This window comes from Drosophila guanche, unplaced genomic scaffold (genome assembly GCF_900245975.1).
Source record: "Drosophila guanche unplaced genomic scaffold, DGUA_6, whole genome shotgun sequence".
Lineage (NCBI taxonomy): Eukaryota > Metazoa > Arthropoda > Insecta > Diptera > Drosophilidae > Drosophila > Drosophila guanche.
The window spans coordinates 6,064,707-6,082,941 of record NW_022995746.1 but is presented as its reverse complement, the minus strand read 5'-3'; the positions used below and the strand labels follow the sequence as shown (position 1 = coordinate 6,082,941).

General features: G+C 42.2%; 1 protein-coding gene across 2 annotated transcripts in view; it reads right to left on the bottom strand.

The window, feature by feature from the left end:
* The window catches only part of LOC117582652 (rap1 GTPase-activating protein 1), a 92,283-nt gene extending 74,971 nt beyond the window's left edge, over positions 1 to 17,312 (bottom strand). Inside the window, exon 1 of one of the 2 annotated variants that reach the window (XM_034270551.1) lies at positions 16,975 to 17,312. In XM_034270551.1, the coding sequence (XP_034126442.1) occupies positions 16,975 to 17,297 (323 nt within the window). In that variant the 5' untranslated portion in view covers positions 17,298 to 17,312. Of the gene's footprint in view, positions 1 to 6,450; positions 6,860 to 16,974 lie in introns of those variants that run through there. The other variant, XM_034270552.1, reaches the window with a different exon arrangement.
* Between the last annotated feature and the right edge of the window lie 923 nt (positions 17,313 to 18,235).

Sequence of the window (18,235 nt, the reverse complement as noted above, 5' to 3'; positions counted from 1 at the left end):
CAAGCACTACAACAATTCAACAACTCAACAACAACAATTATTCAACATGCAACAACAACAACAACAACAACAACGACAACGACAATCGACAAAACGCATGCCAAAAACGTTTCAAGTGGCAGAGGGGGCACGGGGCCAGTCGCGCGGCTGCCTGGCTTTTGTTTGACCCACTGACTGATATTTTTCATGTAAACGTTATACGTAGTAGACTCGTATATTTTATCACCATAAATACAACGTTCTGCCACTGCCGCTGCTGCCACTTTTTGTTGCCACAAATGTAATTAACTTGTACGCTTATTTCTTTCTGTTTTGCAGCATTCAGTTTTTGGAGTCGCGCTGATGGTTTGAAATGCTTTCCATCTTTCCATCTTTCCAGCTACGAGCTAATGGTCTGACTCTTTGCTCAGCTGTGTGTCGTTTTTCGGGGTCTCAGCCTCATTTTTGGGGAATATGTCTGAACTTTTCTTTCTGTGGCGAGAGAACTTTTCTATGCCATGAAGTGAACTTTTCCATTATTTCCCATGCCATGACAGGGGCTGCTAATACACTTGTGCGCCACCCCCCAACAATCTACCAAGAGTACAATGACAAAACCAACCAAACACTCGCAATCGAGTTTGTGTTTATTTTGAGGCTGTTATACACTTTCAGGGGAGAGTATTACGAGTGCTATATGGCTCGAAATATTGTGCTTTAGAAGAAGAAAAGCATTACAAACTGTGTCCTAAAGGGACTTTTTGATGATTTTTTAGAAGGATCATTGCAATTATTTCACATTATAAAAAAATCTAGAAAAATGTCCTTACTTTGTAATACAAAGTAATTTATGATATTAAAGTATAAATCTATTTCCCTACTAACTTCCAAAGTCTCAATCAAATCGAATAACCTTTTCCCCCAAGGCTGCTGGCATAGTAAAAACTCTCACTTTAAGAGTATAAACAGCCATCAAATATCTTCTCCATACCCACGCCACTTTCCTTCGAGTCTTCACCCATTTATGAAAATTGTCTGTCACATCAATTTGATATTTGCATCCATCAAACAACGGCAGAAGCGACCGCAGCAGCAACCGCAAAATGTAAAAGTTTGCTCCAAGTGATTTTAACTTTTATAACTTTGTCATTGCCACTCCACCCCGCTGCATCTTTTGTCTGCGCCAACAATTTCCAATTAATAATTCATAAAGATTTCAGGCCCGTAGACGTTGAGCCCCTTCTTTTTTCCAACACTTGTTGTTCAAAAGTGTTTTTCTTGGCAATTTGTTGGAAGAGCTCCCCATGGGGAAAGAGCTAAAAAAAAAAAAGGAATGTGAGAGGGAAGCTGCGTCTCATAATTGGGTTACGAGTGAAGCAGCCAGCCAGCCCGACAGCCACCCAATGACGTCCGATATGCATCTATCTGTTAGATGCATCTTCAGCCACATAACAGATACAAAAAGCGCGGCACTGGCTCGGCTCTGTGTCTCTGTCTTCTGCCGTTGGTTTGCCCATTAAGTTTTCTTCATTTTCATCTTTAGCTTTTTCCACTTCATTAGCGGGAAAATTGGATGAGCAGTCGGTTGGCCAACACATTTTTCCGCTGATTTTCACACACATTTCTTTAATGATTTTTCTTGCTATTTTTATAGCTTTGATTTATATTTGCGATTACGATTTTAAGTGGCAATGAATTTTTGTATCTTTAACATGATTTTAATGGCGTTTTCCTGGAAACTGTTCTAATTAGTGGTTGAAGGAGTTGGACCGTTATGACCAGAGAACGAGAATGTTAATGAAAATCAGAATTATTTAGAATTTAGAATTATTAAGAAATTCAAAAATTTATAAAATATTCCCAAAACGTGTCCAAAATATTCTTAAAAAATTTATCTTAAGTACCCAAAATCATGTAAAATATTTATTTTATTGCATCTAAATATAATATTTCCATTTATATGCATTTTATTTAGATTCAGGGACTTCAAGAAATACCCAAAAAAAAACCTTTATCTAATCTAAAACTAACACCCATCACCAATAAATTTCTCTTCTATTCTCTACTAATTTCATGATCAAACCAATAAAAATCATGACCCATTTTTTCATCTTTTGGGCTTTTGCACACCTTCAGAAATTATTCTTTTGGCCGCCAGCCTGCCATTCCATCAACCAATCAATCTTTCAATCTGGCTAATTGATCGAAACGATGTTAGACAGTAGCAAAATGGGTTGGATGGATTTGCCACACACCCAACAAACTTCCAGCATAAAAACCACTGACTCTCTGGCCCCTCTGTGTCTCATGCATAAGTCATAAGGAAACAGCCAGCGCCCAGAGCCAGACAATGAATGGATTTTTCTTTTATTTACTGCGAAAACAAAGGTGACTTTTGTGTGGAGCAAATAGAAAACAAAAGTTACATCAGTTTTGTGTCTGGGGGCATAAATTAGCATCTCGCTGAGAAATCAAAGAGTGAAGAGCGCAGGGAGGCAGGCACACAGAGATCTCCCATCTCTCACCTCTTAACCGTAGAACCAACCGAAATGGAACCAACGCATTTCGTTTGCCTCTGAAGTTTCGCCCAATTAGTGGAGCCATCAAAGCAGACTCTAAGACTCCCAGACTCGCAGACACAGTTCAGTGGCATGGAAAATCATGCCACACCACACCCCATCCCAACCCAAAGGTTGCTTATTCTCTTGTGCTCTTTCTTTTTTTTCTTTTTTTTCTTTTTTATTGATTTTCCCTGAGGCATTTTTGCCTGGCCTGACATTAATTTAATTGTTTGTCAGCATCTTTGAACCTCGCATGGGGTTGGGGTTGGGGCACCCACTCGTGTGCCCCAGAGAGCTGTGTAGCTGAAGCTGCCTGTCACTCGAGTGCGGTAATAAATTATACAAAATTTAGAGCGATTACAGGGCCAAAGCCTTCGCCTTCGCCTTCGACTTCGCCTGCGATTGATCTGTGCCGCCGACGCCCCCAATAGATAGTTTCCTGTTCGAAGTTTGAGCTCCAATCGTAGATCCAATCGACGTCTTTCGGGTTGGCAATTGTCGAAGCACTTGGCCCAATGACAAGTTTTTTTTTGGCTGCCCCTCGGGCGTTTGGTCTCCCCCACTTTATCAAGATTGAAGCCTTTTCGGGTTCGCTCCATCTGTTTCTTAGCCAAGAATCACGTACAATAAATTCATGGGCGAAGAGCGGTGCGGGGGTTCATTTCTTCAGGTTTTGCTGCAACGTGTTGTGGCATAAGCAAAGTCGAGTGAGTCCAAAGTGAAGTTCCCTCAAAAGTCACGTGCAAGTCCTTTTGTCCTGCCAAGTCCTTCAATCCAATAACCTACTTTGCAGTGAAAGCAACTAAATCCCAGCCAACTTTTGTTGTTCTTAGTACGTTGCTGCTTTAGTTTCTTGCTAAAGTTACATCTGGACTAATGTTAGTGGGGGCCACTGTAGAGAGCTTAAGCTCTACTTTCGTTTTGTCATAATATTGCAGGAAGCCAGTGTTGCTCCTCAAACTGAACTTCTACTTCTTGCTCGCTCACGCACTCACATTTGCTTACAGAGAGAACAAAAGAGAATAGAACGAAGAGTGCAAGCACACGCACGCGGTCAGATCAGCCGTTAAGCTGAAACAAATGTTAATTGCAAAAACAATTTTTCATAGTCTGGCGCTCTCTCTCCGTTCTTTCTACCTGCGCGTTTTTGGGTCGTGCGCTGCAGGACAACAACCGTTAATGCGTTTGCGTATGAGACCAGGCCAGGCACTTGCAATGGGTTTTGTTTTTGTGTGTGCGGTGGGGGTGATGTGTGCACAAGAGAGGATCAAGAATACTTACTGTAAATGTACTCAAGACTACAGAAGGGGCTTCTGCTTGTAATTATAAGTACCTGTCTCATTATGTTGGATGCCAGTGTAACTACTTTTGAGACCAGAGGGTATCCCTGGCTTATATTAGCAGAAGTCGTTGTCCGAGCCACACTTTGCGAAAGTTTACTGTCCCTTGCTCAATATTTCAGCCCACCACTGTCACAATTCACCAAAATCCACCCACAAAAATGCCTGAAAAATAGGTTCAAAAGAGGCCACAAAATTTTGGCCCAAAAGGGGGCCAAAACAGCACAAAAACAAAGAGGGAGAGACAACCCAAACCCCAAAAGCAGATAAGATACCATCTCATGCTGCGATATTAAAGCCGCTGACATGCCAAATTATCCCCCCAAAATTAAAGGCAAACAAAAAAAGAAAAAACCAAAAAAGCAACAAAAAATGTTTAAAAAATTGGAAAGTGATAAATGGTTTTGGCCTGGTCAAGAGTCGCCGCTTTGCCATGGCAATAGATAATGATTGTTGTTTGACTTTGGCTTTTGTCCAGTTATTTGGCTCAATCTTTGCATAGAAATTAGCCTGGAAAAATGGTTAGAACAGAACCAAAAACAGAACTCGAGAGAGAACTCCAATTTGGTTGTGGTATGGAAAAGAGATAGACAGCCTTCTGTCGGGTGTCTGGCTAACTGGGCTAACAACTGCCGCGCTGTGTTGGCCGCCTTTTGGCAGCGTTTCGGGGTCACGTAGCTGTAGAACGCGAACGAAACGAAATGGAGATGAACCACGGAAGATGCAGCTTGTGGCATAATGAGAGCAGAAGACCGGCAGCAAGATAAATCAAATATTGTTGTGGCACAGGCAGGCAGGCAGTGCAGTGCAGTGGTGTGGGGCATGCGACTAATGCGTGGCATAAATAATGGCTACAACGAGCGACAGAGACCGGGGCCTTAAGCCCCCAAAAGTCTTCAAGTAATTAAGTCAAAAATAGACAACAACAAAAGTCGGAGGGAAAACTCAGAGAAAAACTGTAGAAGGATTGAAAGGGGGCGCCAACGGAAGTGTTTATGTTTTTTTTTGTGTGTTTGGGGAAATTATGTTTACAAAAGAGAGAGAAAAAGCCCCGAGGAAAATCCCTTTTGATTGTCAAGTTCATAGAAAACGAAAGCCCCCATCTATAGCCCCTGCTTTGGTTTCCAAAAAACTGTGACAATGCATCCCAACAGATAATTATTAACAAAACTAAGCCCAGGGCCACGCCCACATTGCATTGTTTTTGCTTTGGTTTTTTCCATTTTGCCTTGATGTGTCGCTCTCACAGGCAGAAAGCCATAACCATCCGCAAGATATCAATTACCTCGAGAGTCTAATGCGAAAATAACAAGTGAAAGAAACACACAACAATGAAGAAAATGTCACGGAAAATGCCAGGAAAAGTGTGCCTTGTGTGGGTGTGATAACTGACCAACAAAAGAGTTGAGTAAAATGAGCTTGAAAGACACTCAATTGTTGCATTGAGAGATTTAAATGAAGCACAGAATGGACACAAAACAACTCACACAGAGTCAGGTGAAAGATGGAGTGGGATGGCATAGAAGGATGGCATACAGATACTTAGAGGGGAAAGAGATAGAGCTACTTAGAGTGAACAAAACTACAGCAAAGAAAAACTGCTGCAGCTACCCAGAACTTATGCAACTTACGACTGAACAATGAATGAAATTCTATGGCCAATTGTCCATCTAAGCTTAAGCTGTTGGAAAACTTGTGGCAATAAGCAGAAAAGTATCTGTTGGAGCATGCTAATCACTGAACAGTGTCCACCGCAGACTTTGATTGTTTGCCAGGGGAACATAGAGATAAAAGAGAGGAATATCACAGTTTTGGAAAGACTTTCAAACTATTTTTTAAGAGTATCTTTTAACACCAAAGATTCATGGAATAACTGCTTAAAAAACTCCATTGATTTCCACACTCGCTTCCCCAAATGTACTCCTGGTATTTTGGCTAATTGAGCAGCCTTTCGAGCGCTTTTTCGCTGTTTGTTGCAACAATCTGTGGCATGATGGATGCCTTTTTGATGAGCAGCAACACTCGCTGCCGCTTTCCCCCACAAAACACTCTCTTCTTTCTGTCTGTCCGTTGATGCAATTTCCATGCTGTCACATTCCTTTGGTCTCTGTGGTTGTCATAATGAATGCATCGTCCATCAGGCATACCCTTCCTTTCCCCATTAACTACTGCTGCCCAGTGGCCATGCCACTGCATTGCGTTGCATTGCTTGCCCCATTGTCCATTGGCCATTTGCCCAGTTAACAAAATTTCACCGCTAAATTTAGTTATTTTCATTGTGTTTTTGAGAGAGTTGTGGTTGGGGTTTTGAGGTGTGTTTAAATGGGGGAAAATTGTTAATGCACAGCGTGATGTGTGAAAAGAGCGGCTACTGTGTGAAAGGGATGGGGCAAATACGTGTGTTTAAAATGTGACAAAAAAAAGGGGCCAGAAATCGGAATAATATTGACACTATTTATGGGGAAATATTTGTTGGATTGCCTTGGGAATTACTTTCGCTGATCGTTCCCTGATCGTTCTCTACTCATGCCCAGATCTTTCCCCATTTGCATAGATATTTTTCCACCTACCCTGCTGGCGATGATCCCTGACTGACGCTCTTCCCACTGCCGCCGCCCGTTACGTGTATGTGCCGCTGCGGTGGCGTGGGCTGATGATGCGGCGACGATGTGGCAGAGACTGTTGGTGTGCTCTTGGCGCTGCTGCCGCCATTCGAAGAGGAACTGCCACCGATGCCAGACATGCTCATGCCACTGCCAGTGGCAATGCCGTGTGCCACTTTCCGTTTTGGTGATAGCTCCTGGGCATTCTCGCAGACATTCTCCGTGTTGACGACCTGCTCGAGCATGTGTATCTTAAGCATGATTGATGTGGGCTTGACAGCAGCGATTGACTCCTGCGATTGACTCCTGAATGACTGACTGACTGAAGGTTTGTTGTTATTTCTTGTGATGATGATTTTGGTTTTAGATTTTTGGTTTGGAAGTATTTTTGGTTTGGTTTTTTTATTTGTTTGTTTTCTTCTTTTATCTTTTTAGAGTTTTCTTCAGGTTTTCCTTTTAATTTGCACTCCTTTTTCTATAAGTTTTTCCTTTTTTTCACTTTACATTTTCCTGCGGAATTCAATTGGGAAATCAGATCAAGTGTTCCGTCTCTCTCTCTCTCTCTCTCCCACCCACCCTTTGGGCCCTTTTTTTCTTGTTAAAGATTCATTAAATTTCAATGGAGGTTTTCTCTTCACTTTTTCATTGGTCACTTGAGCGGCCTGTAACAGTTTTCCATAATGAATTTTCCCCATTTTACGATGTTGGGCAACCTCTAATTTCCCTGCCGCGCTTTACGCAATAAAAAGAATGGAAATTTAATAACTTTATGGTCGTAAAACAGAATATTTTTCAACAAAGAAAATCACTCAAGTCAAAGCATTAGAGGAAGGGTTGGGTGTTCAAGAGTAATGCTGGAAACACTGAGCCCCGTCTGCCCATCGAGGCGAGGAAAAGCGCGTGAAAATGCGTGCATACGAGGAGACACATGTGGGAGAAGGCAAAGCCAAAGCCAAAGGCAGCAGAACAGGAGCGAAAAGCAAAAAGCAACACGGGAAAGCGGCTCATAAAGCGGCTAAGAAAACTCTCTGTGCTCTCTGTCTGTGTGCGCTTGAACCTGCCCCACTGACAATTGGCTTATGCCACACACACACACACACACACACACACACGCAAAATCCCAACAAAAATCTCGAGCGATTGCGATCCTATGCCTGTGGCAAACGGCTGTTGTGGCACGTGTCCAAGTGCTCGCCCCCGACTGATGATTTATGATTTACGGCATTGACTGAAGGCATCTGCTGCTGGGCAGAAACCGCCATAAACTTGGCAAGCCCCGCCAGAAATTCCTTCTTTCTGTTGTCAGGTGCTCGACGATGAAAGGGACGATGAACCAACTCGCTCTCCCACTCCCTCACTTAAGTGGTAATGTGCGTACATTATGAGAGTTCTGAATGGTTAAGAAAGGGAGCTGCTCCTCTAAGAGGTTTACTAAAGAAAATACCAGTGAATGGGGCAAACAGCAGAAGCTACTTAACCAGGGGGACAGAGTGTTGCCAGTGGAAATTAACAGAATGACGAGCGGAGCAGCTACATTTGACTACCTTTTCGGGGTGTAAAGATGCTTTGGACTGCCTTTCGATTACTTTTTACTACTCTTGCGGATAGTTTTTGGTCGTTGGAGACAAGGTAAAACGTGCCCTTAACTTGAAGCCAACAAATATGCATCCCCATCCATAAATCTCTCTGCAAACATGTCCCCCAACATACCCAAAGGCTTAACCAATCAAAATATCAACTCAATTAACGTCTAATTATCTCTAAAGCTGCACTGCAAATTAGTCCAAACTAAAGGTAAACCAATAGGCATGCATAAACCACATTTAATTGGTTCAATTTTGATGAAAGCACAAGCCAAAAATATCCTCAGACATTACCTCATTTTCTCATTAATGTTTCCCACAAATATTACTTCATTTTCATGGGAATTTCAAAGATACATTACTCCACCCACCCCCCCTGTCGATGATGATGTTGACCCAAATTCGCATTCAATCTGTAAATTTTCTCCGCAACATTTGGCAAATCATTTGCTAAAAGATACAGATACACAGGCAGGCAGACAGATACATTTGCAGCACACACACGCAGATACACTTTGCTGTCGCTGTAATGCAATTACCCAATGTAAAATCGTATTAAGAGCAATCAAAATGTTGTAGCTGCCACATCAAATCCGCAAGCCTCTATCCCTATCTGTATCTGCAGCTCTATCGCTTTTTTTGTATTTGTATTTTTCAACACGCAACTTCCGTTACGCGGTTGCAAATTCCTCATTTCCGCATGCGAAAAAGACACAAAAAGTGCTAAAAAAAAAAGATGCCTCATAATAGATTGAATTACGTGGCATAGAAAACAATTTGCAGCTACAAAAAAATATAAAAAATAAAAAAGATATAAAAAATGGGGCGGCTGTTTGCCTCGCGGTTTGCCGTTTCTTTTCTGTATTTTTTGTTGCACTATAAAAACGCATATAGAATAATTTATTTAAATCAGACGCTCAGTCACCGCCCCCGAGCGACAACGACAAGACGACGACAACCATTTATGGGGTGGCATGCAACAACGGCAACAACAGAATTATAGGAAATATCTATACAAATTTGTATTCATTCAAATTAATGTCAAGAGAGAGGAAGAGAGATCAGAGAGCGTTGTTGGTCTGTGTGGGACGCTGGGTTGCGCCGCCCAGTGGGTGGTCCCCCCCCCCATTCTGCTGTTCATTCAATTAGGATTTTTCCATTTTTTACTTTTTATTGATTTATTGTGATCCGCAAATAATATAGAAATCGCGCGTTTGATTGAGTTAATGAAGCAACAAGAGCGCGATATGGGAGATACTTTGCAGCAGCTGAAGTGTGGCAAAAAGATACAAATTGCTTTTGCATATGAAGTGTAGCAGAAGATAGAAGATACATTTACAGATGATGTGTGGTAATGGGAGAGCATTATTTGATGCCATTTCCATACACAATTAATGTTGAAAAAAAAAAAACATTTTTCCAGCTGAATTTTGTGAATTTTTCAATCATTTTTGCAAACCTCAAACCTCAAATTCCTAGACTTTTCACGATGTCCCGTATTTCTAGCATTTTTCTGGTATTTTTCAGCTGCTGTTTCTATTATTTTTGGTATATTTTCCGTATTCAGTATTTTCCTTATTATTTTCTGATATTATTTCACATCCCTTACTCCCACTTTTTCCTAGATTTCTTTCCTTTACTTTCTCCCCAATTTCATGAGTCACATATCATTTTATCGTACCCTCAATTATACGAATGATAACTGTGTCAAGTGCTCGACATACTCAAACATTCGCTAACCCCCTGTAAATATTTACCACTCTGCCCTTTCCCTTTCCTCTAGATTGTGGGCCACCACAAATATTGCGTCAACGTTTCGCAATCAGATTTCAGTTAGTAGGTTTTATGCCCTAAAACCATATCGATACGTCATTTACGAGCCCCAACAATAACATTCTGTGACTCAATTGAGACACTAAACCACAAAACCAACGAACTGAAAATATTTCCTTATCAAAAAGCTGCAAGATTGAGGCTTTCTTATCGTCTGAAACAATATTCCTAGAGAAAATTTGTTGCTTTAGAGCAGGAAAACCCCCCAAACAAAAAACTAATTTCCGAGCCACATCCGGCAGCATATTTGGCCAAAATTCCAAGCTGGGGATTTGCCTACCATTTCCGTGTACAAGCGAACACTTCCCTATAGAGACGGTCTGCCTGTCCCACTGTCATTTGTCGTTTTTGTTGTTTCACATTTTACTCTGAATATTGTGCTGCCTGTTGCCGTTGTGTGTTGCACGTGTTCAAATATTTATGCCATGACAAATTCTGTAAACAAATTTAGGCCCCATCTTTGGGGCAACAAACGTTAACAGCTGTCGGTTTTGTTTTGGGGCAACAACTTCTTTTAGGATGAATTTTCCATTCCAATCGATTGTCCCTTCTGTTGTGGTCTCTGGCTGCTGGCTTCTGCTTCGTTGGGTGGGTGCCTGTATGTTGTATCTTATCTAATCAGCTTCCAATTTTTGTGAGCCTCACTAATCAGTTTTTGAATGGTTCTGCAGCACAACCTTGAAAGCTGCTGCCACACGCGGTCTAATATCTGTGAACGGTCATTGAGTAGAATTTGTGGTGATATTTCCGGCTTTAAGGGATATTTAGATGAGAATTAAATTAATTTAGAGACTCCTTCCGTAGATGCTTCATAGAAACTTCAGGACTCGGGGTTTTCCAAAGTTTTACACTTGAACATGGTGGAAAATTGATCTCTTAGTTCCATGGCATAACAAATATCCCTTAAGTACACCATATCTGGCTGAAAATATTTATTTACGGCCATTCCAGACATAAACAATGCTCGAAAACTACTGAAAAACTTGGAAATTGTTTAAAAAGTCAACCTCAAATTTCGTTGGATCCAATTTTTACCCCTATCGAAATACAATATTTTATTTCCCAAATGTTCCTTAGCGCATTTTCTGATTTCTGCATTTATTTTCTTTGTTGAATGAAATATAATACACACTCCCTTCTATTTTTACAACAACCTTTGGCAAACTCCAATTAATTTCCCCCCCAAACATATCGATTACCCTTCAATAAATTCTATATTTTATCCCCAAAACCCTATTTATGGCACCCTTGCCATTTTTCTAAGTATTTTCTCCCCCTAGGCATGACCTTGAAGGAGGCATTAGGTTTCCATATTGCAACAAATGTTTTTCTCCCCCAACCTTTTGCTTGAATTTCCCTTTAATCTCCAATGTAAACAAGAAAACTTCAAAGTCCAATCTGTGCCACGCGACCTTCATATCCGTATGTCGTCGTAATAATTTAATCCCATTAAATCCCAGCCCATAAAACACATAAATTGCATAATTTCTTGGGAAAACTCTTTGCTTTGCTTTCGGGTTGGGTTGGGGGTATTTTCTTTTTGCTTTTCTTGTATTTTTTCGCACAGGTGTAAACAGATCGTAAACAAAAATCCGCCATGGGCAAAATATGGAACAATTAAAAGTGGGATAAACACTGGAATAGTGATGGAGAGGGGAGAAGAGGTTGCGTATGAGGAAGAGCATTCACCCTTTCCGTTAGACAGCAGCCTGCTGGCACCTCTTCCCACACACACACACACACACACTCACTAGCATCTCTTACTTGCCAATCCCCCATAAACCGTTGCCTTCTTCTATTTGCTTCTCCACTCTCCTATCCGTCCATCCCACTCTTCTCATCTACAAATCCCCCTGCCATTTTTCGTATCCACAAACATTTTGGCACTGGGCCACCATCGTGCGAGAGCGGCGCGACGGCACACGCCCCATAAATTATTACAAAATTTCGCGTGTGTTTTCACTGCAGACAAAAGGGGGGAGAGAGAAGATGGAAAACGAGATAGGACACCGAACACAACAGAAAAAACCACAACGAAAACGCATTGGCAAAACGGTAAATTGTGCAGGGCAGAATCCAAAATCAATGCAGGGCGAATGACACAGCAAGGTTTTGCCCGCTCGCTGTCTTCCTCTCTTCGTTCTCCACTCATTTTGCCCTCTCTTTCTGTCTGAGCTTAGCTTTTGTGCGGATTGCACTTCAACTTGAACTTTTGAGTGGGCAGCCCACTGTTGTGTGTAAAGCGAACGGCAGCTCCGCAAGAGAGCCACGGCCAAGAGCTGCTGGAGGGCGGTAGGGAGATGACAAGACAATTGATGGGCCAGACAGCGACAAAAGATGAATGGGACAACAAGGCAGAACAAGAGAATGGGAAAAGCAGCAAGGGAAAAAAGCAAAGGAAGAAAGATAGCAAAAGATTTAAAGTGAGAAAGGGCTAAATGCAGAAACACCAGAAAATACAAGAAATATAATATTGTGCGGCGGGCGCCCAAAAAGCAGCTGTTTTTCTCTCCATTTGTTTTGTATTCGCTCGTTCTTTACTTTGCTTTTATTTGTGGCTATTTTTGTGCTCTTCTTTTTGCACTCTTCTCCTTCGCCTGTCAGTTATTATCGTTCATCTTCCATACGCGGCGCTGGGGACAAGGCCAATTTGTTTTTCGAGTTCATTTACATTTCGACGCCCGCCGTATCGAATGGAATTTCACTTGGAGCCTCGCACTACTCACTTTCCCCACTCTTCCCACGTCATCGGATGGACAACTGACATCCGAATCAAACACTCTGAAATATTATCAGATATTCCTGCTTGCTCTTTCGCTTGAATATTTGACGAGCTGTCGTTTTACCTTTTTAAAACAAAATTGCCATAAAAATGGGAATCGATGGGTAAAAAATGCAGCAGGCAAAGGAACAGTATTTGGAGGGCGGAAAGAGAAAGGTGGGACCTATTGATACCATAGAATCAGCTAAAAAATTAATCAAATAGCTTAAACTTTTAGTTAATTGATAATTTTTCGAAAATTAAATCCATTGACAGTTAATCCTCTTCCTTAAATGCTTTTTACTTCTTTTCGCTATACTCCTAAACAAAACTCTTCATAGAACCCATATTCCCCATTTATCTCTTCAGAGCACTGAAATTTTGAAATTCCGCAACTTGCAGCTGGTGCCAAACGATACACGATACAGCAGCCACACACACGAGACACACACACACACCTACAGATACTACACACGTTTGGCCAATAAATATTTTTGCAAGTTGCACCTTGGAAATTGCCCCATGGAACCACTGGCCCACACCGCCCCATGAAAAACACACAAAAATTGAGAAAAAATGTTAACGAAAATGAAAAGTCAACAACAGCAATTGGGAGGTAAGGAAAAAACTGAAATTATTTCAGGCCTGAAAACCCGTTTCGAAAAGTCGAAAAAGAAATTCACGTGCTCTGCAGATTTTTCACTTGCTGCGATTTTTATTTTGCATGCCATGCCACAAAACGCGTTGCGCCGCCGGCAAATGCATATTAACAACAGATGCAACAACAGGCTTGATAACAGCAGAAGAACAAGAGAATAAATATGAATAGTTTGGGGTAACCGAAGAAAGGATACTCTAGCAGGGAAATGACGACAAAGGCAACTACATTTTACCTCCTTAAACATGTTTTTCCAATTATTTTTGGTATAGATGTGTGGGTGAAGCAATAAGCTGGGTCTATGGGCAGATTTTCACTTGCAGGGCAAGTTCCAATAACAATCGGTATGCCCTCCCGTAAGAGTATAACAAGCAAAAGCAGAAGCAACATTGTCAGCTAACGGGACAAACGAACAAGGCAAAAAAAGGAGGCAGAGAGAGACAGAGAGAGCGAGAGAGAGGTGTGCGTGAATTTTAATTTACATTTTTTGCAATGCGGAAACGAGAGAAAACCAAAAGAAGCAAAAGTTGCTGTGTTTTTTTTATAGAAGGAGAGAGTTGTCCTACCCACTGCGAGTGGGTTGAGAGGACTTGTAAATATGTAAGTCCATAAAACATTCTCGCTCGGCATGGGATCCATCATTATCACATATGCATATATTTTCTCCGATATAACCGAAATAACCTGTTCGTTTCAGGTTCATGATCTTCAAGTGGCAGCCGTTCAACCCCTAATAAAAATAAACGCTGATAAATGGAAGAGAGAGACAACGGCAAAGACCTGTCGGAATACCCTAACAGACAGTGTATGACACTCACTTTTTATGAATAGCGATTGAATCATTCACCGATTTGTAAGGGAACTGCTTTGGGTCATAAAAGTAAGTGTCACATGGAACCTAATGCCGTTTCGCCACTTGTTGGACAACCCTAAACCCATTCCATTCTCCACACTGCAGTCATAAGCATAATCGCGTCACATAACCTGCACATAAATCACATAAGAAGGCACACAGAGAGAGAGACAGACGATTATGATCGTCAAAGGGAGATCGAATTCAATGGGATAATAAAACGCAACAACAAATACAACACGTAATAATCATGCGTGACGCATATCAATGGCAATGCAGCCTGAGACAAGAGAGTCCCAGCAGGAACAGCAATAACAATAACTGCATTAGCTGTCCAACAACAAATTTGGGAACTCCAACAACACTTTACACTGTGATAAAACTGCACTCAACTCCTTACAGCAACAACCAAAGCAAAGACAAAACCCGGCAAAAAACACTTAAAGAGAGCTCGGTGGAGAGAGAGAGAGAGAGAGAGATCTCTTTTTCTGCATTTTTCTTGTTGGTATTTTTCGGCTATTTCTCTTTCCACAAATTATTTCTCATTTTGCGCCGTTTTTGTTTGCGTTTTTTTTCAGCGTCTTATTTGTTGTTGCTGGTTTTTCTACATAGCTTCTTAATTGTTGCTTGTTATTTTTTTTGTTCGTTGATTTGATTTCTTTTTGACATTTGTTTTGCCTTGATTATGTTATTTTCTCACTTTTGCTATCCTATCTCTTGCTATTTTGTAATTGAATTGCACGACAGGAAAAAAAGTAATCACAATTTCACTTTGGAAACACTTTCGTTTGGCAACAGCGCTTCTTCCACTTTTTGCTGCCGCCGTTAATTGTTATTTCTAGGCACACGCAATTATTATTTATAGTATTATTTTTTGAATTTCACTTTTCGTTTTTTTTGGGCTTGTTTTTTTTTTTGGAACGTGCTGGCATTTGGCTGCCCTCCACTTTCGCGCGACTTAATTTTTTGACGCTTCTTTTGTCACTATCTCGAAAATGCAGTGATAATTCACGCACACACACAGACACACACCACACTTTTGGCAGAGATTGCCAAAAATATAAGATTTGTTGTTTAGTTTTATGCCTTACATTTGTTGCTGCTGTTTTGCCGCTGCTTTCTGATTTTTGACTTATTTGCTGCTGCCGCTGCCTTGGCTGCCGTTGCAACTGTTGCTGCTGCTGCTTTTGAAGTACCGTTAGAACTGTAAGGTAAGGAGTTTGCGGACTCCAAAGCCGCTGCCAGACTCGTACTCTGACGCAGACTCGTGGCGACGCAGGACGACGACAACACCGACGACGACAACGACGACGAAGACGTCACACACATTTATTTGGGGGACCAGAGCTTGCGCTACAACGCCCACTCGCAACGACAGAAAAAACGGTACAAAACGGGGCCCCACTGGTGGCACAAAGCTACGTTGCGCACGAAGCTCAGATTTCAGGTTCCACAATGAAGTCCACACGACGCTCTCAGAGAGTGCTGCTTGCTCTCTCTCTCTCTCTCTCTCTTGGCACTGGAAGAAACATGTGTGTGTGTGACGCTGTCGCTGCTTCTGTTTTCGTAGTGGGGTGGTGTGTGGGTGGCTGCTGTTGTCGTTGCAGTTGCTGTTTGGAAGAGTGGTCGGGAATGGGAATGCAGTCCAAATGCGCGCAGTTTGTTTGCATAGAGTGGGGAAGAGGGTGACAGAGACCAACAGAGGCCCGCATTAGGCAAAAAGCAAACACAATTTTCAGTTCAAATACAAAAGAGCCGCCCGCGTCCCCGTTCACTTAGAGGAATGCAGTCATATTTGCATAGTCTCTGTTGTTGCAAGGGGGCGGGCGGCGGTGGCACCCCAAAAGTATGCAGAAGGCGTGAGCGTCGGCGGCACGCTTTTAACGCTGCTCTGCGGCTGCTGCCGAAAGAGATAACAAAAACAAATCGAACGACCGGCATGGGACCCATACAGATGCAGCGCCCACAGGCACAGCTCCATATGTTTTGTTTTCGGGCGCCAGAGAGACATAGCATAGCTCTCTCTCTCTCTCTCTCCCTAGCGCGAGCTCTCTCTTTGGTTGGAATGAAAACATAAACAGTTGGTTTGTTACACTGCGCAGCCAAGAGTTTGGCCTTCGGCGTTGATTTATGTGCGGATATGTGTAGATTATTTATGTATGGATGGCATATTTTCGTACTAATATTCGTTGCATTATGCAATTAAATTAAATTAAGACCTATAACTGTAAAAATCGACTAATTTTTGGCCTAAATATTTTCAGATATTCAGCAGAAAATTGTCTGAACCTACAGACGTATTCTATGCGTAGAAACTTATTCAGAATATTCACTATAGACACAGTAAGTTCAATAAAATTGCATGGTCCGTCATGGCACTAAAATGTTGTAGTGCAGTGTGAAACAACTTCCATGCTCCACCACGCGCTTATTCTGTGGATGCTGTCTGCCGCTGTTGTGTTGCTCGTGTGGATACTGGAAGTAAATCGAGAGAGCAGCGCGCTCTCTAAGCACACACAAACACACAGAGAGCGACAACCACAAAATGACATCCACAAACCAAAGAGCGTAGAATCCACAGCGTTTGCGGCGGCGTGTTGCACTTGTTTTTATCAGCGACCCGACCCCTCTGCTGATAAGAGCCACAGCATCCCACAAGATAAACGCAAAATGTGACCAGGGGGGCGGTACACCAAAGAAGCTGCAGCTGCAGCTGCAAGTGTTGGCCCACTTAAAAGGGGCGGCAGCTGTAACTTCAAAGATTTATGCACAATGGTGGCCCACTGTCCCCCGTTACACTCACCTTGTGGTTGGTGTTGCCAGCAGGCAAACATTGTCGCAGCTTTCCAGTCGCTGGTATCGGGTGCTCGGAGTGCTCGATCTGCCGCCCGCTCCTGTGACTCCTACTCCACCCACTCCCTGGCAGGAGTTGGACGAGTGTCGCCTGTAATCCGCAAAGCTTTCGCTCTTTCGGAGTCCTGGAATCTTTCCGGAACTGTTGCGCCAGTACTTGATCATGCGATGCAGCGTCTTGGGCGATGAAGTGGCAGCCAGCGAGATGTCGCTGCCACCCACGAGGTGAGTCGACTGTGCTCCATGATCCACCAGGGTCCTATAGGAACTCATTCTATCTCTCCTTCCAGTTTATCTACGTTCCTTCCCGTTTTCTTGCAGTTTTCGTTGGCTTTGGCTAGCCCATTCGTTGGATCATTATTTATTCCCGTTAATCCCACAGTTCGCGGTTCGATGTCGCGTCGCGTTCGATTCGATTTTTCAGACTGACGGGGCAACAAAGAACGCAGCGAGCTCCATCCCATCGTACTCCCCCAGTACAATGGGCCACTATCTGGAGCAGTGTTCTCTATCTCTCTCTCTCTCTCTCTCTCTCTCTTGAGATCTGCCTCTCTTTTTTGTGCCGTTTCGCTTTCCATTGTTTTTATTGCTTCGCACGTTTTATTGCTGCGGTTTTTTAATTATATTTATTCACTTATATTTTTCTTGCTGTTGCAGCTTGCAGTATTATTATAATTAATTTCGTTTTGCATTATATGCGATTTTCCACCCAGCGATAAATATACAGGCCGTGCGATTCTACGAGCACAGCTCAGCGTATTTCGAGAAATTATAAAGAAAGGGAAAGTTCTTAATGCGGATAAAGCACAATACGATTCTCCTTGTGATCCCACAAATCATTCTTTATATTTATGTGAGCTTTTTGCAGCTTAATCTCTGCATTCGTTCCATCGTAAATCTCTCTATAACAGCCACTAATACACACTGTAACTGTGGGAGTGCTGAGAAGAGTTTTCCCTTTACAAATCTGCACCTTATCTTGATTTGGTTCAATCCACCCCCTTTTGACACGCCCCACAAATTACACGGTGTATGAATACAAATCATTGTCTTAGTTCTAGTACAATGTTCTAATCAATCACAGCCATGGGCTTATGGGTTAATCAACTTGTCCAGCAATCAATCAAAGTTTTTCCATGGGGGGCAACATTTAGGGCGTATTTTGATAATGAGCTTAACTAGAATTTCCCTAGCGGTGTTAGTATTCCCTT